At 36.9% G+C, this 23,013-nt stretch overlaps 1 protein-coding gene across 2 annotated transcripts in view; it reads left to right on the top strand.

The window, feature by feature from the left end:
- The window catches only part of si:ch211-86h15.1 (uncharacterized protein LOC558435 homolog), a 63,015-nt gene extending 42,702 nt beyond the window's left edge, over positions 1 to 20,313 (top strand). Inside the window, exons 4-14 of one of the 2 annotated variants that reach the window (XR_006928655.1) lie at positions 3,147 to 3,334; positions 3,578 to 3,680; positions 3,782 to 3,942; positions 4,315 to 4,541; positions 4,700 to 4,859; positions 5,940 to 6,057; positions 14,904 to 15,115; positions 15,346 to 16,323; positions 16,432 to 16,501; positions 18,419 to 18,587; positions 19,716 to 20,313. Coding sequence is in view for 1 of the 2 variants with exons in the window: in XM_046874767.1 (XP_046730723.1) it covers positions 3,147 to 3,334; positions 3,578 to 3,680; positions 3,782 to 3,942; positions 4,315 to 4,541; positions 4,700 to 4,859; positions 5,940 to 6,057; positions 14,904 to 15,115; positions 15,375 to 15,382 (1,177 nt within the window). In the remaining variant the exon portion in view is untranslated. Of the gene's footprint in view, positions 1 to 3,146; positions 3,335 to 3,577; positions 3,681 to 3,781; positions 3,943 to 4,314; positions 4,542 to 4,699; positions 4,860 to 5,939; positions 6,058 to 14,903; positions 15,116 to 15,345; positions 16,324 to 16,431; positions 16,502 to 18,418; positions 18,588 to 19,715 lie in introns of those variants that run through there. The other variant, XM_046874767.1, reaches the window with a different exon arrangement.
- The last annotated feature ends 2,700 nt before the right edge of the window (positions 20,314 to 23,013 follow it).

Below are 23,013 nucleotides of genomic sequence, written 5' to 3'. Positions count from 1 at the left end.
TTTAACTTACTGTTTAGCAGTACCTTCTATTCAACACAAGGGGGCAGACATATTACACAACTGTGTTCCATACACAGATTTTCCCCCTGGACTGGGCATGTGGCAACTCTTAGCAACATAGATTTTATTTGTCTCTTTTTTATTTATTGAAAAGAAAAATGTTATATTGATATAAATCAAGTCAGTTGGACTTCTACAACGTATGTCCTTTAGATCCTTGATGCAGCACAACAATACAATGGTACAAAGTGAATGGTACATTACAGTGCAAATCCATTTAAGTGTGAGCACAAAAAAAAAATATATATATATTTTTTATAACTTTTTATAATTTTGCAGGAAAGTGCAAACTAGCTAGACAGGATTGAGTGGAAAAAAACAGTGCAAACTATCTTCTATAAACTGATGACTTTATGCAAGTATGTAGGAAAAAAAAAGTTAGAAAAGGATAGCAGGATGTCAACAATGCAAAGCTGAACTGTTTTGAACCTTGTGTTATATAAACCTTACTTAAAATGCACTGGGTATAAATTGCAGAAGAGCACAAAATGTTACACAACATCCTATACAAACCGAAGGTAATACATTTTAATGTCTTTGTGTAGGTGTCTGCAGAATTCGCATGTTCGCTCCTAATGCATGCAGGCATTTACTGAAGCTTACACGCTTTCCTAATACCTGCCTGAGTCAGTCCTGATTTTGTCAGTATTTAACTTGCTTTCTTTTCTCCACCTGTTGCATAGCAGTAAAGTCGGTTGTAATTTTCATTTCCGTTGCAATACGTTCATACTAATCCTGCTCTGTGGGTGATGTTTGAGCCTAAAGGGTTTTTCTGTATTAAAGCACATGGAATTACAAACAATGTTTGTGTCCCGAGCACAGTGCTAGGTAATGAATTTACTCCGATTTAGCCACTGACTCTAAGCTGACCCTATAACAGAACACTGCGGTGCTATAAAAGTGTCTGGATGGTTCACTAATGGGTTAGGCAAGTAGAAGGGGGGAAAAAAGCTTGCTAATGATACATCTATCATTGTTAAACCATGGTGGACTTTGAATTACCCATATCAGGTTGTGATACATAATGAAAACCAGACCACCTTTGCTCCAGCACGATATGTATTATAGGACACTTACAGTTTTTGTGTTAGATGTGCATATGCACTGGAGCTTGGTATCATTAAAACAGTTCTGAAAGTGCAGATGGCGGCAGTCTCAGTCTCAGTGGTTAAGGCTCTGAATTGCTGATCGGAAGTTCATGGGTTCAAGCCACCACCCATGGGGCCCTTAACCCTCTGTGCTCTAGGGGTGCTGTTACATGGCTGACCCTGCACTCTGACACCAGATTGCACAACATTGCTGGGATCTGCGAAGAAAGAATTTCACTGTGCTGTACATGTCCATGTGCCAATTATAAAGTATCTAATTTCCACTATAAATTTGAATGGCATCACCATGAACATTGTGTTTTGTACAAATTTCAGGTCTTCACAATTTTAGCATCTTTATATTTTATTATGCAATCTGATTGGCTTTTCACACATCTGTGCACTACGCATCTTCAGTCATTGGCACAGCTGATCACCCTAGTCTGTCAAGCGTAGTTTGCACAATTACACCATTAATGGTTTTTATTACAGAATAGTCAATGTTGATCATTTTCTTCAGGAATGGGAACTTGCACTTGTTTTATCCAAGTGCTATAATTCTTTTCAGGTTGCAATCTTTCAGGATCTTAAAGATTGCTGTCTGATCGGCTTTTTACACTTTTGTGCACTGGTTTTGAGTGGCATGTGGATTTCAGGAACAAAAAACAAACAAACAAAAAAAAAAGAATTCTAATATCATATAATTATTTTTTTTTATAAAATGAAAATCAGTCCTATTAATAGCAAAACATTTCTAAAAAAACTTTTTTGATACTTTCTTTGTTGTGATATTAGATTAGATATTCGCACCATGGGTAACTTTTCCCATCTCTTTTTAGTGGTGAGTAAACTATAACAGCATGTTCCCCAGTGGGCTGTGAGAAAGGGTCTGGAGTTTTTTATCTGCCATTCAAATGATCTACTTTTGGCTACATTGAACAAATTGAAAGTTTTCTCGAACAAACAGTTACATCACCCTTCCACAGAGTGACTTATAACTCTTGCTCAAAGTGGTGGTGCTGGGATTTGAGCTTGCAACCTTGTGACCCCTTGTGACCCCTGAGCCACCACCTCCCAGCTAGTGAGAGTAATTAACAATGAAAAGATCGATTTATTGGATCAGTGGAGAAACTCTTGGTGGTAGGGGTCTCAAAATTGAGATTGAGACGCCACTGTCAGGACTGAAATATTGCAAATCCTCATACCTAATTTAAAATTGTGCAACCTAAGCAGATATAAATAGAAGGTGGATTTTTTTTTGGCCTTCATCTTCCTTGCAAGATGCGCGTCTACTCTCCCCGCTTCAATAAATCTGCACTGTATAGTGGCGTTGCTCTAATCGGTCTCGGTGGCTGTTCGACCCTCTGTGCTTGTGTTTGTTTTTGCTTCATGTGGTGCTTGTGCAAATAAAATCCGGTTAAATATTTCCTTAATTATAATGCTTCCTCTCACTTCACCGCAGAGCTGCCGCTCCATATAGCATAAGCATATCTATTTAATTAATTTCACATATATTAACTTTTATTAATCCGTGTGCATGTTTTTTGTTGTTGTTGTTATTCATTGTGACATGTATTTGGCTATTATAATTAATTTGTTGTTACATACTGTAATAATAAAAAATGAAACAGAATACACAAATTAATACAAACATTTTTCTTTCCTGGATTAATTTATTTATAAGATCTCGATTCCATTATTAAATGAACATTGCCATGGTAGCCCCATATGCTTTGAAAACGTGTTTTATAACATTTTTATCATACATACATCAAGTTTTCTTTCATCAATAATTGTGTGTAGATTATAAAAAGATGCTGTTCAGTGTGACCTATTAACAACTGCCAGTGCTTTGTCATAGACTTCCATCATTGCCATAATTTGTTCACCAGAGTGTCTTAAATGTATATTGCCCCAGTCAGTCAGGTGGAATGTATGCTACAGAATGCTAAGCATTATTTGTAAAAACTAATAGCACCATTTCTGTTTTTACTGCAGAATGTACAACATTGTAAAATTCTCAGGAACAGAAACTGCTGTGGTTGTGCCATCTGAATGGTGTACTGCTGGAGAGACAGTCTGGCCAAATTATAAAACGGACAAATGTATGGAAAGGGCAGTTGAACAGCGAGAAACACCTGGGGAAGACTGGGACCGCTATAACTGCACTCTACTAAAGACCTATGGTATGTTTGACTATAGTGAAATCTGGCAAAACATACAAAAAAAAAAAAAAATCAACCATTTAAAGTAATACATTTTGCCATTTTTTATGTAGTCGATAGATAATCGGTAGATGTAGATAATCTAATGATATCGTCACCACCCGTATTGAGTGAGTGTCTCTAAGAGGGTTGGTTGCAATTTGATTCAGTTGTAATTATAAGAAATGGCAGACATTTTAAATACTTTCAATATTTATGTTTTAGACAACTATTCAGAAGCACATCAGGCTTTGGAATCCTTACGCTGCAACACGTCTGATGAGCAGTCGGGTAAAAAGGAGGAGGTGAACGCGAAACCCAAGCCAATGTTAGTCAAAGAATTTTTTGTTTTTTTAAACAGCTGGTTTATTTTGTTAAAAATTGGTATTTTAAATGCACAATACACATTTGTGCTTAATTCTTCCTCAGTCTTTATCTTGGAAAATCTGATGGTGATCAACAGAAAGAGTCAAGGAACCCTCTGTTAGTTATATCCTCTCCTGTAATAAACACTAGCAGTTGGGAGGGTCACCTTCCTCTCCATCCAACTTACAGAGTAACGACTGGAACTGGACCGATTCTAGGCACTGGTGAGTTTTAAAGGGAAAAAAAAATATCTATCAGAGCATCGACTCCAACATTAAATATGCTAAGCCTTGCATGGTATCCACCTTAGAGGTGCAGAAAGGGTTGTCCCCTTTTAAGACATTTTATTACTAACATATTCACTGAAAAACTGAGCCAAGATATTCCAGGTCACCTCCTTCACAGTTCTTGCAGCCATTCCTCAGCCCTTTAGCCTGCCCGGCTCCTCGACTGCATGCTCTGCTCAAACAGTTCAGCTTCTCTTTATTTGAAATTAGATTATTTATTAGTGTAAAACTGCTTTTATTTTAGATAGCAATATATTTTCTAGATAGTTGTTTCATTTTAAATATTTACCTTTTTTTTTTTATTTACAGGTGATCAGCTCCATGTGTTGGCACTCTTGGAGCAGGTTAAGCATGAACAAACCCAAATAGTGGGGATGCTGAATGGCCTGAGCACTAAAATGCATGCAAACACAGAACCCCAGGGCTTTTTTGCCACCCCTGAAGACTTGAAATTCCCACTAGATACCACTGAGGAGGTGGAACATTTTGAAGCTTGGCTTGCTGAAGAGACAAATGCTGGATCCAAAAATAACTTGGTATCAATACCATTTTTGTTGTTTGTTTAGTGCAATATATAACAAGTTATTATTATATTATTATACTTTGCATGCATCTATACAAGGAAGAAACTTGGTGGTCTTTCACCTCATTGCCACTGTGGTTTATTATATAGTTTTTTCCCTCTTTCTTACAGATACAAATTTTATCAGTGCTGGGAGGGCAAGATGTCAAGAAGGTGACCTGGAACATCTTGGCTCACATTTTCAGCGAAAATGTTAGCAAACAAATTAGCTGGAAAGGGGCCAACCAAAAGTTCAAATTCAGTGGAATGAACGCAAAGGAGCTTCTTATCCGTATGTATTACCAGGGCAAATTTTTATTTCGCCATAAACATATAATATATACAGTTGGATGCAAAAGGTTACATTTAACATATTTTGCTGACTTTTAAAATGTAAGGAAGTGAATCCCTATTCACATTTTTTTTCTGAATTTTTTTACTGTTACTTTAAAATACTTTGATCAACTCAAAAAAAATAATAAAAATAAATGAAAGTAACATGAAAATGAGTTTTTGCAGGTAGAAGTTTGGTTCCGCTTGTAAAGTCAGTTAAAAGTTAAGCTTTAATTGTCTTGTTAGAACCTGTAATGCTAATGAAAATTCCAGAGCAAAATAAATCCTTCTCAAGCCTTCCGCTAACACTCAGCAACCATGGGCACCTCTAAGCAGCTTACTGAGGATCTGAAAGTGAATCTAATTGATGCCTACAAAGAAGGAGACTATACAAATATATTAAAGCAGCCCAGCTCAATTTTGAAATGTCATAGGAAATGTCAGTTAAAGGGAACTATGGAAGTTAAGGTAAGATTTCAAAGACAAAGAACTGCTCATATCCTTGGCAGAAAGGCAAAGTAAAAGCCCAAACGACAGGAAAAACCTAAATGATCTGCATAGAAGTGTCATCAGATGGACACCTTACCTGTGACCTCATCAGTGTCTGATATATGCAAAACCCATATGCATTTTGAAAATAAGTGCAATGCATTAATTAAAAAAATGTGTAAGTCTTTGGTCACATTCACCAAAAGTATATTTGGGGACAATGCTTGAAGGTTTTTAAGCATGAGGATGGACCTGTGGCAAATGTAACATGTTCAGTCAAGAAACTGAAGCTAAAAAGAGATCAGCCTGAATGGGGTGTTGGTACTGTAGCAAATTCTTATTGTGTCCAACATTTTGCTCCTGTCACAATAAAATGTTTACCTTTTTTGGTTGATCAAATATAAGCTCCTGCTTAAAAATGTGAAGTTGTTTATTAAAATTGCTGCAAAGGATGTGCTTACTTGTTTTACATTACAAAATCAACAAAATCTGGTGAGGGGTGCCAAAACGTTAGCATGCAAATGTATTAATATATTGATGCTTTACTCAGGAGCTGTGCAAAACTGCAAAGTTTGCAGCAGTGCTACTGAGGACGAGATCAGCAAGCATGCCATTCTGTGGTTCAGCCTTGCTTCAGATCATGGAAGTGGATGCAAAAAGCAAAAGAGGTTCGTGTTTCACAATTTACTTTAAATTGTGAGATCAAATATTTTGAGTCACAGATTCTATGATTTGGATCTTGATTGGGACTTTTCTAGGTCTTTGAATATATGTATATTTTTTAGCCTACTGTATGCAGTTAATCACTCACTAATTTAAATGTTTAGAAAATTCTAGGTCTTTCTCATTCATTTAGACATTACATGATGGTTGGTATCACCCGACATTGCTTTTTACACCAATTAAACTGGGTCTCCCCAGGCTGCATGCTCAATCCACTACTGCTTTCCCTGCTCATAAATGTGCTGCAATGTACAGTTCAAATCGCATTATCAGGTTTGCTAAAGCTAACTACAGCCAAGGGCTGCATTGAGGAGGTGAACCTGTTTGCAATATGGTGTACAGACAACAATTTCTTTTTTTATGTTGTTAAGCCATGAGTAGACCACTTACCACTGGACATTAAAAGCTCCAAGTTCTTGGTGTACATAACATAGATCGCCTTTTATACTCTCAACATCACTAACCTAACCAAGTCTCACCTAATCTTTATTTCTTATGGAGGCTGAGGAGAACTATCCTCCCCCAACCATCCTACAGACGAATTATAGAGACCGTCCTGACCAGCTGTCTCATCGTTTTTGACGGCAGGACCCTACAGTGATTTATGAGAACAGCTGAAAAGATCACCAGGGTCTTTTTAACCCCAATTGACACCTTGTACAACAACCAAAACAAAGCTTTTGCCTTTTTCATGGACCTTTCACCCTCTTGCTATCTAGCAAAGGGGCCAAAGCACTGGTAGCACCACCAACAGTCAGATCTCGGTATACTAAATATCTTGGTGCCTGCCATTGCTCAAGTGTGCCAGTCAAAGCTTTAATCCAGTTTGACTTACAGCAATACCACTGTACACCTGTATGCTACAATTATGGGTAAACCTATGGAATTTCAGATCTCCTAATCCAGAGCGATGAACAGAAGTGCTATGATGTCAAAGTCTAAGAACACCATTAAAAAAAGAATACCATGATTCATAAATCTCTAATGAAGAGTTAATACAGAAAAGGTTTTGGTAATTGAAAGTGCTAATATAAGTACTTCGAAAAGGGGAAGGTCTTTGATCATCATTTAAAAACTGCTAATGACTGTTTGGACAGCTAGGAGAGTTTTATTCCACTACCTAAGTGCCAGAACAGAGAAGAGTCTTGAAACATGCCTTTTCATTGGCATGCCTCAAGGGAGCGTGGTGAGCTATGGGGTGTGATAAGTGGTTTGAGTTAGAATCAGATTGTTCCAGATCATTTAGAAAGTTCACTGCATTCAAGGCTTATATGTACAGAGATCACAAAAAGAGGGCCACAAAGACAAATGTGAAATAGTTAGGAATTGATGCTTGCTTTAGTTTGTGACATTGACTTATGACAAGAAAAGTGTAATAATTTGAAAAACTTACCGTAATTTCCGGACTATAAAGCGCACCCATATATACATATATATATATATATATATATATATATATATATATATATATATATATATATATATAAATAAATTTTACAAATATTTTTATTTTTAACATAAATAAGCCGCACCTGTCTATAAGCCGCTACACTAATGAACTTTACACAGGCTTTAACGAAAGACACGTTACACACGGTGTAACAGGTGAATTATGTTGCGCTTCCTTTAGGAGCATAGCGGTATTTTGAGAATAGCCTGCCACTGCATTTTTCCGCTATTACTGCGTGTGTTCAAAACGAGGATTACGTCCTTATTATTTTCTGATGCTCATTTCTAAGTTTCTTTGACTAACCCATAACGCTGTTGCCAAGAAAAATAAAAAAGCACGAGTTTTGGAAACCTGTCTGTACTTATATGATTTCTGTTGTAACTGGAGTTAGTGAGCTCTCCCTTAACCCAGACTCAACGCGTTACAATGGCTTGAATCTAAACAGTAGCCGATCAAGTAATTCATTGTTCACTGTCTTCCTCCTTCCTTTCACAACTATTTCTCTCGGGAGTTTATCTTTTGGCATCGTCGTGCGTTTAAAATTCACCCGGTGAAAGCTTTTCTCCCAAAGCCGTGCAGCTCAGAACACAGGTGAGGTGCATTTTTTCGTTTCCGTTCGGAAATTTCATTGGTCTAATGTTATGTCGCTCAGTTTTTTGGCTTGAAGTTTGTGAAACCGGGAAAAACCCAGGAAAAAATCATAGATAAGCCACTTCTTTGTTTAAGCCGCGGGGTTCAAAGCGTAGGAAAAACTTATAGTCCGAAAAATACGGTATTTTTACAATTGAGAAAAACACATTGTCCGATTTAGATGTAACTGAAGGTTTTCTGTAGCATCAACAATAACATCATGTTCATCTAGATATCAGAAATGCCAAGTCATAATATACCGCGGTTAAATGTTTCAATGACGAGGCCTCACAATGATGAATGCAGCGTGTGGCTGAACACTCAAATGCAAAATCAGAATTTTATTTATAGATTATGGTGATGGTGGAGAGCAGTTAGATATCATATATTGCCAGATAACGCAGACTATCAGAACCTTTTTTTTTTTTTTTTTTTTTTTTTTTTTTATTAAACATGGCATTGTTTTATCTCAAGGTACAAGCAAAGATTATTTTCATCATAATTTAAACAGTAATGCATGGGCTTTCAGACATACATGATGTCAGCCAGTCACATTTGCTATATAGGCTGAGTGAAAAATGAAATTTGCTTGAAATTTATGAAAATGACAGAAAGAGTGTGCATAATGATGATATATAATGGCAATCTTTTCCAGATGTGTAATGCCCATGCACTTAGAACTGATAAGATGAGAAAGTCTTTATAAAAAGAGATTTTTAAGTTTGTGGACCCTGTCCCCATCTGTCTTAGTGTTAATGAATTTGCCAAAGAATGCTTTGCTTAGTATATTCATATTAAGCAAAAGTTAGAAGCTTTGTTATGATGTAAATCAGTGACAGAACAACAGAAACATACAGAAGTCTACTGCAAAGTACAGAAGGGCGGAAACAATAACATAAAATAAAAAAAACTTGTAGATACCGATACATTTAGTTGCTTTATCTTTTAAATATTCATGCAGTCATATGACCCTTACAAACCTGGTGCCTCATTGTAAGTCAGGCACCGACTATAATGCTGCTAGTTGTCTTATGTAGAGAACAAGATTTTAGGTTTTTCGGACAAGATTTGGCATTTGCCTTTCTGAGAGGAAAATGGGGTTGTATTAGTTGAAGGAAAGGTACATTGGGTTCCAAAGCTGAAGATAACTATTACCACATTACAGTGGTGGCTTTGTTGAAAATTTCAGTAGAAGTAACTATGTTTTCAGAAATTTTAAGATTGGCTATCAAACATTTCACTCTGTACCTCTAACAAAAGCGTTAGCAAGACCTGTGAGGTTGTATAAGCAGAACTAAAGGATTTGGATGCTGGTGAGTCTGAAAGTGCAGTTGGTGTCAAAAGTAATCCCCCCCTTAATGACTTGAAATATTTTCCTGTTTGCCAGCCAGGATTACCTTCCTGTCATGGGCATGACCTTTTTGAAGTGTTTTTGTTATTTGACCCCGCACTACAGTATATGGATCATCTGGTGAATTGAGAAAACCAGTTCTATTACACAGAACAAATAGTCACATTAACCAGCTCAAGTACCATGGAAATCATGCACGTAATAAAACAGGTGACACAACCCCTGGCATTGAGAAATTAAGTGGATATGCAGTTCAGAATTGATTCTTGATCAGGGTTTTAACTCTTTTGTTGAAGAAAAGAAACAGCAGTCCAGACTGGAAGTTAGAGCATTAGTGTAGTAGAGCTCACCTGTGCTCCTATAACAAATGTTGGTCAGATTGCATATTTATGGTTTCTATTTATGAGAATCTGCTGAGAGTTTAAAAGATGAAAATGGTCATCCACTTACGCCAAAACATAACTACGTGTCAATATCCTGAACCCAATAATCATTTTGGTCCAGTTTGAGCACTCATATTTTAATCAGTGTGCAAGAAATCTTCAAGACCTTGAAGACCTCGATTGCAACATAAGCGGAAGGACATCCACTTCTTCAGGCTTACCTAAATGTGAGGAGTCCTTTATATGAAAATGTTGAAGCAGAGAGTGGGAGTTTTATGCTGATGCCTGATCGGTTTTCTGCCTTATCTTTCAGAAAGGGAAAATGGCGGAAACCAAGAAATTGACTATAAAAGGGAACACTTTACAAAAAGAACATGCTGTTTTGCAGGAAATTGTATTTGGGGAAATTCAGTCAGTTCTCGTTCAAGCTTGATCCGATATGTGTTTTGCGATTTTGTTCGTTGCTTTACATCAGAAAAAAATAAAGGCTAATTGTGTATGAGTTATGATTGGCTGAGCCACGTTCGAAGGCAAATTACTTTAATCATCATTATTCAACAGCATTATTAATACCTCATTACATCAATATTAAAACACCAGATAAATTATTTCAAAATGTTGGATTTTGTTATTAATTCTGATTTACTCAATGTGGATGAAGTGAGAGGGTTAAAAGAGATTGACATGATAGAACAAGAAGATAAACAAGAAAGGAGACACGCTAGAATTCATGAGAGGAAAAGAGATGAAAAAGTCAAGAAATGGCCTGGAAAAATCAAGAAACAAAGACAGGACCCTTAACCAACCTGATGTTCAGAGAAACATCTGGCTATTGATTGGAAAACAATCACCAAAATGGATATAAACAAGGCTCACAATCAGTCTCATGCCACTCTGAAAATAGGGAAACAGTGACCCATATGATTTCAGTAGTTCATGTCATGTATGGTCCACTGATCAACCCAACTTGGTGTCTGTTGAAAGATCTGAGTTTATCACTAGCGACAACGTTTTCATTTTGCCAAGAACAATGTGACAAAACATCCTACCATCAAGCAATAATGGATGCAAAAAATCCAGCACTCTCAGGCACTCAATCCTAATACACCTGAGGTTCTATTTTCAGCAAAGGTTTGATAGGCAGCTGCATACGGGTTGCAGAGCTGAAGACGGCAACCGCCCAACTGAAGCCAGAATCATTTATCATCCGCCAGGATGATCAGAAGCACACAACGCTGCCATTCAACAAATACACACAAAACACAGAGATGCCAATTGAAAGAAATCTCCATAGGCTTACTTTGTTTATATTTGATCAGCCGGGGAACCAGTTATGTCCTGTGACTTTGTTAGAAAAGAATTACCTCTCATTGCTGCAGCCCAAATCTTTCACCTTTTAACCTTTTAAGTGGCCAAACTACACTAACAATGTATGATATAACGATATATAATATGGTTTTTAGCTATATACTGCTCAATAGAACAGTGTCCTTTCTCCCGTTAGGTATAATTTAGAGCCCATGGGGGTAAACTTCCTTGACCCCATGTTCCTGTGGATTTGCAGCAAACACTGTCAATCTACACAAACGAGTGTTTGTGAAGCAGCACTAAACAAAAACTTTCTAATGCTATGCTAATGACACTATGCTAGTGAATTACCCCTGCAATTTTACTCTTCTTCTTCTTCTTTCGGCTGCTCCCATTAGGGGTCGCCACAGCGGATCATCCGTCTCCATACCACCCTGTCCTCTACATCTGCCTCTTTCACACCAACTACCTGCATGTCTTCCCTCACCACATCCATGAACCTCCTCCTTGGCCTTCCTCTTTTCCTCCTACCTGGTGGCTCCATCTTCAGCATTCTCCTACCAATATAATTCATGTCCCTTCTCTGCACATGTCCAAACCATCTCAATCTCGCCTCCCTCACCTTGTCACCAAAACATCCTACATGCGCTGTCCCTCTAATAAACTCATTTCAAAACCTTAACATCTTCAGTTCTGCTACCTCCAGCTCCACCTCCTGCCTTTTACTCAATGCCACTGTCTCTAATCCATACAACATCGCAGGTCTCACCACAGTCCTATAAACTTTCCCTTTCATTCTTGCAGATACCCTACTATCACAACCCCTGCAATTTTACTGACGCCCCCAAAGAAAACAACAAAGAAAAATGCTGGCCACAATATCCTTGGATCTGGCACTGAACAGTTAAAACACACCTGTCCAGAGTCAAACATAACTGTACCAGCAAAGAGAGTAAATTGAACTGCATGATGAATGGCAATATCCAAATAAATGTTAATAAGCACTAACTCCATTCTTCAAGCAGGCTTTCCGCTGTTTACGTGTTACTGTTTGTGTGTTATTTGGCAACCATTCGACTAACTGTTGCTAAAAAAAAACTACATTGTTTGGCAGGAGAATGATTATGGGTTATCATTAAGTAATTGCAATTTGTTTCTATGTGTTTATTTAATGAAACCTTGCCAGCTATATGTTGTATCTACTTTCTTAAAGTAATAATCCAAAAGAAGTCAATGTTTACAGTGATTTTAGAATGGCTAAGCAGGTAGCAAAAACTTCTGGCCCTAATTTGGCATAAAGCCGGCACAGCTGGCATTCAGTCTGCACTGGCATACGGCATGTGAACTAAACGTGGCTCGGTTATGGTGGAGATGGAACCGTCCTTGAGTCGGTTGAAGTTAAAATTTAATTTCAGATATTTCACATAGTAAGGTGATAATATTTTCATACGCACAGCTGTTTCCCCAATTCCTGTTTGCAACATGGGTTTATTGTTCTTTATCAACAAGGTTTCATCAAACAAATGATTTTACTTATGAATTATCATATTAGATGAAAAATCAATGGTAATTTAATTATTAAATAACATCCGAATACGAATTTAATTCGTTCCGGAACACGATTCGCACTCTGAAATTTTCGTATACTGATACGAATTTCCCCATAAGGAATAATGTTAAATGGGAGAATTTGTTCTGAACGACCCCAAATATAAAAATAAAAATACACCCAATATGCACTAATATGATTTATTAATTAGCATTTAATAATAGTGCTTTAAATATTTTCTTTACTGGGTACTTTACCTTTCAAAAGAGTGAATGTTGGCATGATGGAGATCGGAGGAGAAGGAGGGAGAATTATTGTTTGGAAGGAGACAAATCTCTTTTCAATATGATATCAGGCAGACTGTCACCCGAATCAGTTATCACTTATTTTTCTCTTTTTTCATACACTTCGCTTCGTTTCACTGCTTTCACAACTTTTCACCTTTTTCAAATTTTAAAAAAAAGCACTGAAGTGAGACATAGTCTGAATTAGGCTTCTTTTCCATCGACGACATCAATGATTAATATGTATTTAAGGGTCACTATTTCAACACTAAATATTATATAATTACTGTTATAATGTAATACACAAGAAGCACTACGATATAATAGGCACAGTATAATGTTTGCGATACTGTTCAGTGATGAATATTAATGAAACAAAGACACAGCAATAAATACAGTGCTCTCACTATGAATTGAAGACGCTAACTGAGGGTTGAGAGGCATGGGAGAGTGTGGGAGGTGGTACGGAGGACCATCGTCCTTTTCGAATTTTAGCCCGCAAGATTCGAATTATTCGTATTCTGATTTTTTATACGCAAACCAATACGAACATTTTTATGACTTTGCATTCGTATTCTCAATGAGATGTATTCGGGGGCATTTGTATTCAGAGGTACCACTGTATTTCTTCTCTCTTAAAATGTCCTATTATGGCAATAAATAAATTAATACTAAAAATAATCGAACAACTAAGTCGCATCTAGAAAGCACAATGGTTCATTTTTACCTCAATGTAGTGTCACACTTTTAATCTTGCACCTTTGTGTTTTTGTTCTACTTTAAAATATTTTTTTCCTCAGTTGAAAGTGTGTAATCTTGCGATTTAGCTGGTTGGTTTGGTTAATGGTTAGAACCAAGATTTTTAAAAAAGACATATATCTAAATGAGAAAACTACTTCCGTAACCAGTGCTGTCGAAGATGTAAGCTGACACTAGTGCACTCTTCAGGCTGCACTTCACTAACTGTCGTGGACTTCTCAATTCTGAAGCAAAGCGTAGCAAGTTTGGTAAGTGATAATGACTTTTTTCTCATATGATTAGTTTGACTTTGCTTTTTTTGGATTGTAGAGTGAGTATGAGTTAACATCGTCGGAAAGTTAAATGTACTTTTATGTTTCAGCGGTTGTGAGGAGTAACCACCTGATGTCTGCGGCCACAGAAAAGGAAATCGATTCCACCATTATATCTGGGCACGGATAGTGATGGTGGCAGGAGAGAGAGGATGAACAGGAAAGAGCGTCAGGAGAGTACAACAGAATAATGGACTTGTGACTTGTTTGGATGTTGAGTTGTGCGCACAATGCCGCTTGTTTATGAACTGAAACGAAGATTTTCGAGAGCTTTTTGAAACATCGCATTGAAATTCAAGTATTGTTTGTTTGTTAAAATACAAAATGTTCTGTATAAATGTAAAACAATAAATATTTGTTTCAGAATACTGTTGTTGTTCAGGCACTTTTAATCTGAGCCACTGGTGTGTATAAAGTGGCTAGATTAATGTTTTGTTGAGGCTGACATGTGGAACCAAACTGTTTGGTCCTACATATATACCAGCTATAGTCACACATTTGGCTGAGATATAACTATGCCATGGGCCATATGTGGCCCGAGTTCTGGCAACCAGACCTGGTCTAGTCGTGTACTGTAATTCATTGCTGTATTTGGGCCAAGAAAAAGTGGGTTGTGTGGCTCCTCAGTGGCCAAACCAACATTGCTATGTGGGTAAGGGTCATTGTTAGGCATAATGAGGAGTGGAGTGCTAAAAACCCTCTTAGCTGTTTAACATGATGGTTAAACCAATGCTTCTTGGGGCTAATTGTTTTATTCCAATTCTAGAACAATGTCCGGATTGCACCAATTGCTAAATGATGCTGTACTGTCAGTGTTGCCAAGCCTCTCTCAAGATCGAACCAAGCAACTGGTCAAGAAGCTTGTGGACCAAGGAGTTAAAGGCTTGAATGATTTGGTTAATGTGAAGGAAGATGACATAGTGGAGTTTATACGACCTGTCCAACGCAGAAAACTTCTTAGTGCCTGGAAAGAACAAGGTAAAACTATATATATAAATAAATAATAATAAAAAAGGTTGATTTATTAGAACTCAGCGAAGATGCGATCATTTAACCCGTGTTGCACTGTATTGCCATAGTGGGCATGGTGTAATTCTTAAAACATTTATATATATATATATATATATATATATATATATATATATATATATATATATATATATATATATATATATATATATACATACATACATGTATATAATCCACAGAAAATCAAAACAACACTGTGGTTCTGCAGCCTGTTGATGTTTTCCCCTTGGTTGCCCCTAAAACCATTTCTACTTATGGTTCACCTATATCAAGCTCCCCAAGCACATCGGCATCGGAATCAACCACTGGGTCATATTTATGGCCTGAACATTTCCAGGTTCCCTGGAACTTAATGCCAGTAGGTATTCAAAATGCTATTGCGAACGGCCAGAGACCTTCCCCAGCTGACAGACGACAAATGATTCGAATCCTTGCTGATGAAATGAGAAAATACGATGCTAACCCCACCAGATCACAGTGCCTTACTATTACTCGCCAAATCGTCAGGCAGTATCCAAAGACTTTTGCTGATATGATGGGTGGCAAACAGGTTGGTGGTGGATATGAATCTTTACTTTCACAGCTGAAAGTGCGCATAGAGAACCTGAATCGAAAAAGTACACTAAGCTATCATCGGATTCGAAGTAACAACACTGGAACTTGTAGAAAACGAAGTTCCATTGACTCATATGGTTGTACAAGATGGCAGCCTGATTTTCCTTCTGGTGAAAGCTTTGACAGTCTTGAAGTGAAGCGTCAGAGGATGGAGGATATCTATAATCAGGAGGGGATCTCTGGAGCAGAGAGAGGAGGTGTGCATGCTCATGGAGGGGACCTATTTCCTCCAGCGTCACATGATTAACGCAATGCCATCCCCTACAATTGCAGATTTAAGAACCAAATGGCCGTATCTCTTCACGCAGAGGCATATATATGCTCATTTTGAGCTGCTGACTGACAAAAACGTGCTCACACTTTTTGAATCGTCAATCCAGGAGTGTGGACAAATCATTATTCAGTTTTTTAAAAGCAAGCCAACCAACAACGATGTTAGGCTCATACTTTCCAGAGCTGAAGATGATGTAGCTGCCATGGTAATACTGCTGCTCCTTGCACACTTTAAGGAGACGTTAGATGGGGTGATACTTCAAGCAGATGTAAGTTGAGATTATACAATCCCTTTAATTTGCAATGTTATGTTTTCTTTGTCCTCTGATGATGGGTGTGCTGTTCTTTTAAAAAAAAAAAAAAAACTCATGTTTTAGGAATTTGCAACTCCATCTGATGTCGAGGGATCTCTCAATCTGCCAGAGAGTCCACGACTCATAATTCTTGGTATGTAAACTTTGTTCATGTCTGTCTTTTTGTTTGATGCACTCTGCATCTTTATGAATGATCTAATACTTAAATTTTTTTTTTTTATAAAAACTGAAAAACAATGTGTATGTATATACAATGGGTGTGATGTAACTTAAAACACCATAATGAATTTTGTCTTTATGCATTATGTTGAGTTTGGTTTTACTAATAATAAACATGAATTTGCATAAAGCATCCATAATTGTTCATAAAAGTAGAAAAGTATTAATTTAAGGTACATTTAGAACAGATAAAAATGTGCAATTAAGTTGCGATTAATCACGAGTTCACTCATAACACACGATTAAATAGTTTTATATTATATATATATATATATATATATATATATATATATATATATATATATATATATACATACATACATACATATATACACACACACACACACACACATGCACGTATATTATATAGTGTGTACATACTCTATATACACATACACGCACTATACAATAAATAGTATTATAGTATACATTACATAGTGTACATAATGTTAAATACATAAACATTATGCATTAAACAAATTGACTGCACAAAATTGCTCTTGGTTTTAACAAACTCAGTTGGTGAATAGCACTGTGACCTGAATTATCGAGTTTAATTAGATTATGAATTACAACACATTTCTTAAAAAAATGCCATTGTTCAGTCATCATCTATTTTCCTAAAGTATTTCTTATATGTGCACTACTAATGGACAGCGCAATCCACTGCCTACTTGTGTTTCTAAATTTAACCATGGCTCACAAGTTTTTACAGACATCTTGTGTCCTTGTGTGTGAGATTAGACAAGCAGGCAGAGTGTGTTGATGGTGTGAGAAATATAAATACATTTTAATTAGTAGCATACCATGTATTATAAATATAATTAAATATAATCACATATAATTAAATAATATTACTAAAAAAGCCAACATTTTATCCAGTACAAGCATAATGCATTGATGAATCTGCATTGTAAAATTTCTGTGAATCGTCACATACTTGGTAAACATAGGAACCAGGTACACATCATGCTTACTTCCCTTTAACATTAGAAAAAGGACTGTTAGAAACAAATGGGGGACCCAGGTACATGCATCTATTGTCTGGTGAAGTCTGTCCAGAAGTGAACATCATGAAAGAATTGCAGCCAAAATGCCATACTATTGACATTTAAACAAGGCTGCAACTATGCATGAAAACATAGGAACTGGTTTGCAGAAAAATGGCAGCAAGTGCTTTGGACTGATGAGTCAAATTTAGAAATTTCAAATTTTAACTGTATCAGGAGGCAAGTTGTTTACTGAAGGGTAGTACAATATGTGCAGGAGACAGTATGGTGGATATTTCTTACAAGTTTGAAGCTGCATTTCTGCAAATAAATTTGGAGATTTGGTCAGGATTAATGATATCCTCAATGCTGAGAAATACAAGCAGATACTTCTTCATGCAATACCATCAGGAAGGCCTCTGATTGGCCCCAAATTGATTCTGCAGAAGGGCAACCCCCAAAATACTGCCAATGCCATTAAAGACTCCCTTCAGTGTGAAGAAGAGCAAGGAGTCTTGGAAGTGAAGGATTGGCTCCCACAGAGCCCTGATCTCAACATCAAGGCTGTCTGGGATTACATGAAGAGACAGAAGGATCTAAGGCAGAAAACATCCACAAAAGATCTGTGATTAGTTTGGAACACCCTAACTGCCAAGTTTCTTCAAAAACTGTACAAGGTTATCTGGAATAATCTTGATTATATTTTTTCTTCTGTCCATTTACTTTCCATTTTGTTCATTGTTCAAAATAAACTATTAGCCAAGGGTTTTCTTTTTAGACTCTATAGACCCACAATTTGACATACAATAGTTTATTTATTTATTTTTTATTCGTATTTTCAGGTCAAGCTCTAAGCAACCAGCGGTGGATGCTGAGCATGGAAGGTCAGGTTGTGTGTGAAGGAGAACAACCCAACTTTGTGTCTGGCCTTGCAGCCTTGTTTGCCTCATTCTACAATTTCAACCTGCAGTATCAGGAAGAGGCAGCCTGCACCCTTGAGTTTGTTCAAAGGTTAGACATCAGCATATTTGCCAACCATACATATTAATGTAGATTGAATTGTGTCACTAACCTTGTCTTGACAATGCTTGGAAAGAAAATCAGGAAAAGTATATATTTTTTTGTATACTTGTATACAGTTAATTCTAGGGCTGCAGATTTATTGCGTATATACCGTTAGTCATGTATGCAGTAAACACATTGTGTTTTGGATTGGATTCCATTTCTTTAAGATTTTGACGCATCCCTTTATCGACATTTGGATAAAATAATGAAGGAGGATAAAATGAGCGAGAGTGTCCTCTGACCATGCTGCAAGTATTTTTTGGTAAAAGAATTGGTTCAACAGCTTGGTTTGGCAACACAAATACATGCAAACACATTGTACTCTACAAACATTTGAGTGTCTACAATTTAATTTCCGCTGATACACTAAAGGCAACTGGTTCAGAATCCACTGAATACTGATGAACCCAATGAATTATTGCATTCTAAGTTGAATTTAGCCCTAGTTGATACTTGAGGATTAACCAGTTTATGGCTTGATAGAAAAGGGCTCATTTTAAGTGCAAAGACAAGATCAAAACATTTATTCATCTACACTCACTGGCCACATTATTAGGTATTATTATTTATTTAGGTTACTAGTTATTTATTAGGTTTATTAGGTACAACTGTATAACTGATCGTTAACGCAAATTTCTAATCAGCCAATCACATGGCAGCAACTCAATACATTTAGGCATATAGACATGGTCAAGATGATCTGCTGCAGTTCAAACCGGGCGTCAGAATGGGGAAGAAAGGTGATTTAAGTGACTTTGAACATGGCATGGCTGTTGGTGCCAGACGGGCTGGTCTGAGTATTTCAGAAACTGCTGATCTACTGGGATTTTTACGCACAACCATCACTAGGGTTTACAGAGAATGGTCCGAAAAAAAGAAAATATCGAGTGAGCGGCAGTTCTGTGGGCAAAATCTCTGAGGAATGATTCCAGTACCTTGTTGATCTATGCCACGAAGGATTCTGAAGGCAAAAGGGGGTCCAACCCGGTACTAGTAACCTTTTGATGTACCTAATAAAGTGGCCGGTGAGTGTATATGTGTGGTTAATTTATGTTTTGTGTTTCTGCCTTTTAGGCGCTTTATTGACATCAACCCTGAACGTGGTTCAAAAACCAAGAAGGGTAAAGTGACTTCCAAGAAGACTGGCAAGGTTGTGCAAAAAAAGAACTGTACTGTGAACCCACATGTTTCCTCGCTTTTGCGAAACCTAATGGACTTTGGATGGGATTCTTCTTAGATTTTGCAAAGTTGTTGTTTTTTGTGTTGCACCATGACTCTGTTGCTAGTTTACCGGTGGACCATCTTTTGACCATATCGGTAGTTATTAACCACTGTGTACCCAGAACACCCTACAAGACCTGCCATCTAAAGAGGCTCAGACCCAGTCATCTAGACAGCTTGGCCCTTGTCATAATTGCTTAGATTTTCAGGATTGCCCATATTTTCTGCTTCTATCATTGAGAACTGTTTACTTGTTGCTAATGAGCTCCTTTAGAGCAGGTCAGAGTCAGCAGAGTCAAGTGCTACTGTACTGTAATGACATAATCAATGTTATTTACTTCAACTGTCAGTAATTTGAACACTATGCTGATTGGTGTAAGATTACTATTTTGTTGATTGTTAACTGTTACATTTTTGAATTTTGCTTTAAAAAAAACCTAAATGTTTTAAACTCAAAGCATGTTGTGATTTTCTTTTGCTACAAAAGTACTATTTTTTTACATTTATTATTTCATGAAAAATAATTAAGGTAGTACATATTTAATAGTATACCCCTGTTAAAAACAAAAAAAACCCAGCATAGTACAGTTTTACAGTATAGACACTTTGCATTTATTATATTTTTTGTTTCTACTCGCACATGTCTTGCATTTGTCTCACACTATTTTTGCACTGTATGTACAGGTAGCCTACTTACGATGGATATATGTTACGACGACTCCATCGTAAGTTGAAAATATCCTCTAAAGTCAAACATGGTACTATGACTGTGACAGTCTTTCCTGCTTCATGCGGATTTATAATTTTCATTTCTGCTCTAAACTGATGGCTTTTCTATTCTTTTTTTTTCTCTACAAGCAGGAGACATACTTGAGCGCTTGGAAGACATGCTTTTATCACTAAAATTGCTGGTTGAAACCGTTTGAAACAGAAAAAAATACACACTGAGACAACTTTACTCTGTTTAACGTATCGTACAGTACATCGAACACTGCTGCCTGGGCCTGTTGCATGAATTTTTATATATTTTTACATTTTCGTATTGATATCATCGTAAGGCCAAAAAATCATAAGTCGAACTATCGTAACTCAGGGACCATCTGTAGTCTGGTGCCCTATACTATTGCGGTATGTGTTGTGTAATGGTCCTGGAGAAATGAAATTTTGTTCTGATCTATATAAAGGGTGGACAAAAGAACATTTTCTGGAGGACAAAGGTGATTGTACACATTTGTTAAACTAAAAACTACTTTATATTTTAATCTCATTCATGCTTACTGAGATTAAAGGTCAAATCTAGAGAGCGTTTCACCTGACATAGGCTGCATAAGTTAGAGTCCGGACTAGATAGCCAGAAAGAAATCGGTCACAGCCTTGCTTAGTCATACCATTCTGCTTGTGTTAAAGTCTAAAACGGTGTTATCACAAAAAAAAATCTGATAAAATAATGAGGTTTAAATAGTTGTGTTTATCAAATCCCAGTGTGTGTTGGGGGAATTTGTATTTCTGCACTAAGCATTGAGCATTAACATCAGAATATTATTAGTTAGTGAGAAGTTATGAGAATGTACACACACAAAACCATGTCTGTGTGGGGCATTAATGGTGTGAAACATACAATATCATAAACTGGACTGAACCGGTCATGCATTTTTATATGAAACAACCTCACAATTTGTCTCACAGAGCAGAACTGATGCCATTTTTCAAATTGCAAACTCTGCAGACATCAACATCTACGGTTTTAGATTTAGCATTTACACTTTTGGAATGGATATGTGAGTGCCACCTGAAAAAACAAACTGAGATTTTCTGCTTTTTCAGCTAAAGCAGAGGTCAAACATTGAATAGTAATAAATTGGCAGAAAAACCAATTCACTGAAGGGGAATTGATGGTGAGTGTGAAAGACACACTTGCTTAGAGTAGCAGAATTTATTAACCTCGTTCATGTGAGCCAGTGGAAATGGGGTCTCTGTTCAGTAAAAATGGAGGAGCTGCCAATTATTAAGTGGCAACTACCGCAAACTTTTGCCTTGCTGTACTTTTACTGGAAAAACACCCCTTCTCTTCTATTCTCCTTTCCTCTTTTCTCTTCAAACTCAACAAATAAACATTGTTGATGCATTATGTGGTCCATTGGCCATTACACATCTTAGTGGGCCAAATTGAAATGGAAACATCAGACATATGATATATTTTAGGTAATTTATCCTGTTAACATTCACTGCACACATCCACCAAGCTATGCTAACGTTTTTGTGGTAAAAGTCTGCTATCTACATGCTAGGACTTTCTAGTTAGCATTGCGGGTACCCCTGAGACTCAACTTGCTTTACAGTGACCAACAAGAGATCTCCGTTTAGACCCATGGAAAGGACATGAGGTGAGAAGTGGCCCAAAAGTGCAAATTCAGTGGCTGATGCCGATGCTGAAGCCGTTAGTCAGATGTGTAAGGAAAACGAAAGAGCAATTGTGAAATGTCAGTAGAGGACATGATTAGAGCAGACATGCAATGAAATATATTCCTGGCAGAAAGCACTGTACACTAGGCATAAAAAAATGAGCCAAGTATAAAGCTTTTGATGGTCTTAACAACAAATGGCAAATCATTTCTGTGCAGTGATTTGCCAATTGCTGGTTTATTTTTGCTGCAGAGAACTGTTTGGGAGGCAAATGTTAGATACAGGGAAATTTACTTCATAAGGTCTACTGGCACATAAAGGCACAATCATTTAATGAAAACACATATCTGGGTTCACAAATGGATATAGATTTACTTTTTTTGTAAAAAGCTATACTTATAAGCTTGAGAAATGTACATTGTTGTTATGAACATTAAAGCTTCATATTTTGCCATTTTGCGATTGACTAATTTTGTTGGCCCTGGAGTGTATTTATTCTCTATTTCTTTAGAAATTTCATTGCATTTGATTATATCTGCGGTCTGCAGGTGTCCAAGTTTTGGAGAGTAAGCAAAGGAATTTTGTTAGTGTCACAGCGGGGGTAAGTTCCAATTTACTTTGCTGTCATTAATAGGGTCATAAAACTAAATAGCAATGTAATGATGTAATTTCCTGAGCGATCACATTTCACATTTAAAGCTAGTTTAGTTGTGCCATAAATAAACGTCTGTGTGCCCACAGGGAACAT

The sequence above is a fragment of the Silurus meridionalis genome, chromosome 19, assembly GCF_014805685.1.
Source record: "Silurus meridionalis isolate SWU-2019-XX chromosome 19, ASM1480568v1, whole genome shotgun sequence".
Taxonomy (NCBI): Eukaryota; Metazoa; Chordata; class Actinopteri; order Siluriformes; family Siluridae; genus Silurus; species Silurus meridionalis.
The sequence above is the reverse complement of the archived record's forward strand: the minus strand, read 5'-3'. Positions and strand labels throughout refer to the sequence as shown.